A 2,717-nucleotide genomic window follows, 5' to 3' on the forward strand; every position below is an offset into this window, starting at 1 on the left:
AACCCATCAACAATCCCCAGTTAAACCCATCAGCGATTCCCAGTCAAACCCAGCAGTGATTCCCAGTCAAACCCAGCAGCGATTCCCAGTCCATCCCATCAGGGCGAGCAGAGAGTGAGGCTGGGACTTCACCAAACTCACTGGCTTTGGGGTTTTTTTTTCCCCTTTTTCCTTATTTTCCATTTTTTCTTCTTCACCAGCCTTTTCTTTAATTATTATTATTATTATTATTCCATTTTCCCGATGAATATTGCGATTTTTAGAGCGGAGACGACACGACCCAACCACCCTGTGGAGTTTTGGGTTTTTTTAAGTCTTTTTAGTGATTTTTGTTTGTTTGTTTCTTGGTGATTTTCCCCCCAAAGACCGCACAGGTTGGGACATTCAGTAACAACTTAAAGAGCGAGACACTGAATTTTTTTCGCCTGAAGCTGCCAGCGAGGTTGGTTCTTTTTCCTTTTTGATTTTTTTTTTTTTTTTTTTTGCATACTAATCAGAGATTTCCTTTGTCTGAGCGATTTGTGAGGGTCCAGACCAGGGTCCATCCAGCAGCTCCCTCCCTCCCTACCCCAAAAATCAAAGTTTTCTCAAGGTACCATCCACCAGAAATGATGGAAAAGGGGAAAAAATAAGAAAAAAAAAGCCAACAACAGCAATAAAATAAAAAAAAAAAAGCAGGGATATCCCCCCCCACCCCCCAATTTCCTGCCATCCCACCTAAAGAGCCTCTTTGCTTTTCAACTTGGAATCTTTCTTCCATTTCATCCTCCGGTTTTGAAACCAGATTTTGATTTGTCTCTCGTTGAGGCAGAGGTTGTTGGCGATCTCAATGCGCCTCCGCCGGGTCAGGTATCTGTTAAAATGAAATTCTTTCTCTAATTCCAGTGTTTGGTAACGGGTGTAGCTGGTTCGGGAGCGTTTACCATCCGTTTCTGGGGAAAAAAATAAATAAATTAAAATAAATATATAGATATATAAATTCAAAAGGGAAGACACAGCGTGAAAAGCCAAAGCAATTCTGGATGGATTTAAATTGTTTTTAATTCTTCTTCTTATTATTTAATGATAAAACCCGGTTACAAATCTAGAATATATAAAAGTTGCCTAGGGTTGGGGGGCACACAGGGAGGGAAGGAGCCTTAAAATTCTCAACACCTTCAACCTCTCCCCTTCAAAGTTCCCCCCCTTTCCTCTCTGAAGCCCCAGATCAAACACATGTAGATGAGCCAGAACTGAACCTGTTTCCTCTCTCGGACAATAAGGAATTGTACAAAGGAGGGAAATATCTTTTCTTGGGTGATCTTGTCTTTTTTTTTTTCACCACCCCCCCTCTTCCCCTCCTCAACCCTGGGAAGGTGGAGAAGGAAAATCTACTTCCTTTCCCTTTCACTTCTAGTGTCTTTTTTTTTTTAAAGCTCACCCTCAAAGAACATGTGTATTTCAAGTTATTTTTAACCCCCCCTTCCCAAAAAAAAATGGAATATTGCCTTTTATACACGTTTTGTTTCTATGATCCAATTATGCTGTCATAAATTTGGGCGTATATAGCCTCTAAGCCTTTTAGTGGACAGTTTTACGAGCAATTGATGCCTTAGTCGTAAAATTTACGACCTCAGGTTTTTTATTATTTGCCCCGTATGGCCTATAAAAACCCAAGGCAAAAAAAAAAAAAAAAAAAAGGGAAAAAAAAAAGAAAAAAAAGAAAAAAATCTTGTGAAACCCCCAAAAAAATAAAAAAATCAAGAAGTGAAAGTTTTTTTTACCATGGCTCATGTGTAGTTTGGTCATCCAGGGGTAAATTTGTGGAGGTTGTTGCTGCTGCAGTTGTGCTCCTCCTTGTTGTCCTGTTTGCCCAGGCTCAGCTTTGATTTCACCCGAGCTCTTAGATCTTTCCTCCAACGTCGTGTTCCCACTCTTCTGACTGTAAATCCCAGGATTTAGGGATACTTGATCATCTCTGCTTAAAGGATGCCCTGAAGAACCCATGACCGTACAAGAAGGTCGCTCAGGGTTAGCTCGGGGGGTTGTAGACATGTCCAAGCCGTTGAGGGAGTTGGTAGCCCCGGAGGAGGGGAGGGGGATGTTGAGATCCGAGTCAGTGTAGCGGTACCTGAGTGACGGAACCTCAGGCACACTTCCATAATTTCCATAATTTTGCATGGTATAGGCAGGAACGGGGGGATTTGGTTTATAAAACGAGTTGGCGACGTAAGAACTCATGGCGGAGGAGGGGAGGAAAGGAAAAATAAATTAAATAAAAAAAAAAAAGAGGGAAAAAGAAAATTTGGGGAGGGGGTGATTTTTGTTTCCTCGCTTTTTTCTTATTTTTCTCTCTTTTTTCCTTATTTTTCCCTCTTTTTTCTTCTTTTCCCCTCTTTTTTCTTCCTTTCCTCCCTTTTTCCCTTCTCTTTCTCCCTCTTTTTTCCTCCTTTTTTCTTCCTTTCCCTCTCCTTTTTCTTCCTTTCCCTCTTTTTTCCTCTTTTCCTTTTTTCCTCTTTTCTCTTCCTTTTTTCCTCTTTTTTCTTCTTTTCTGCCCCTCTTTTTCCTCTCTCTTTTCTCTTCCTTTCCTCCTCCTTTCCCCTCTTATTTCTTCTTTCCCCCCTCTTTTCCCTCCCTCCTTTTTCTTTCTTTCCCCCTCTTTCTTCCTCTTTTTTCTCCTCTTTTTTCCTCTTCCCCCCTCTTTTTTTCCTCCTTTTTCCCCCCTCTTTCCCCCCCCC

At 41.3% G+C, this 2,717-nt stretch overlaps 1 protein-coding gene across 1 annotated transcript; it reads right to left on the reverse strand.

The window, feature by feature from the left end:
• Positions 1–717: 717 nt before the first annotated feature.
• HOXC5 (homeobox C5) lies at positions 718–2,220 on the reverse strand. The gene is made up of 2 exons (XM_010170086.1): positions 1,764–2,220; positions 718–932 (listed from the first exon to the last, which is right to left on the reverse strand). The coding sequence occupies exons 1-2, from the start codon at positions 2,218–2,220 to the stop codon at positions 718–720; spliced, it is 672 nt and encodes a 223-aa protein (XP_010168388.1).
• Between the last annotated feature and the right edge of the window lie 497 nt (positions 2,221–2,717).

This window comes from Antrostomus carolinensis, unplaced genomic scaffold, assembly GCF_000700745.2.
Source record: "Antrostomus carolinensis isolate BGI_N321 unplaced genomic scaffold, ASM70074v2 scaffold42916, whole genome shotgun sequence".
In the NCBI taxonomy this organism is placed as follows: domain Eukaryota; kingdom Metazoa; phylum Chordata; class Aves; order Caprimulgiformes; family Caprimulgidae; genus Antrostomus; species Antrostomus carolinensis.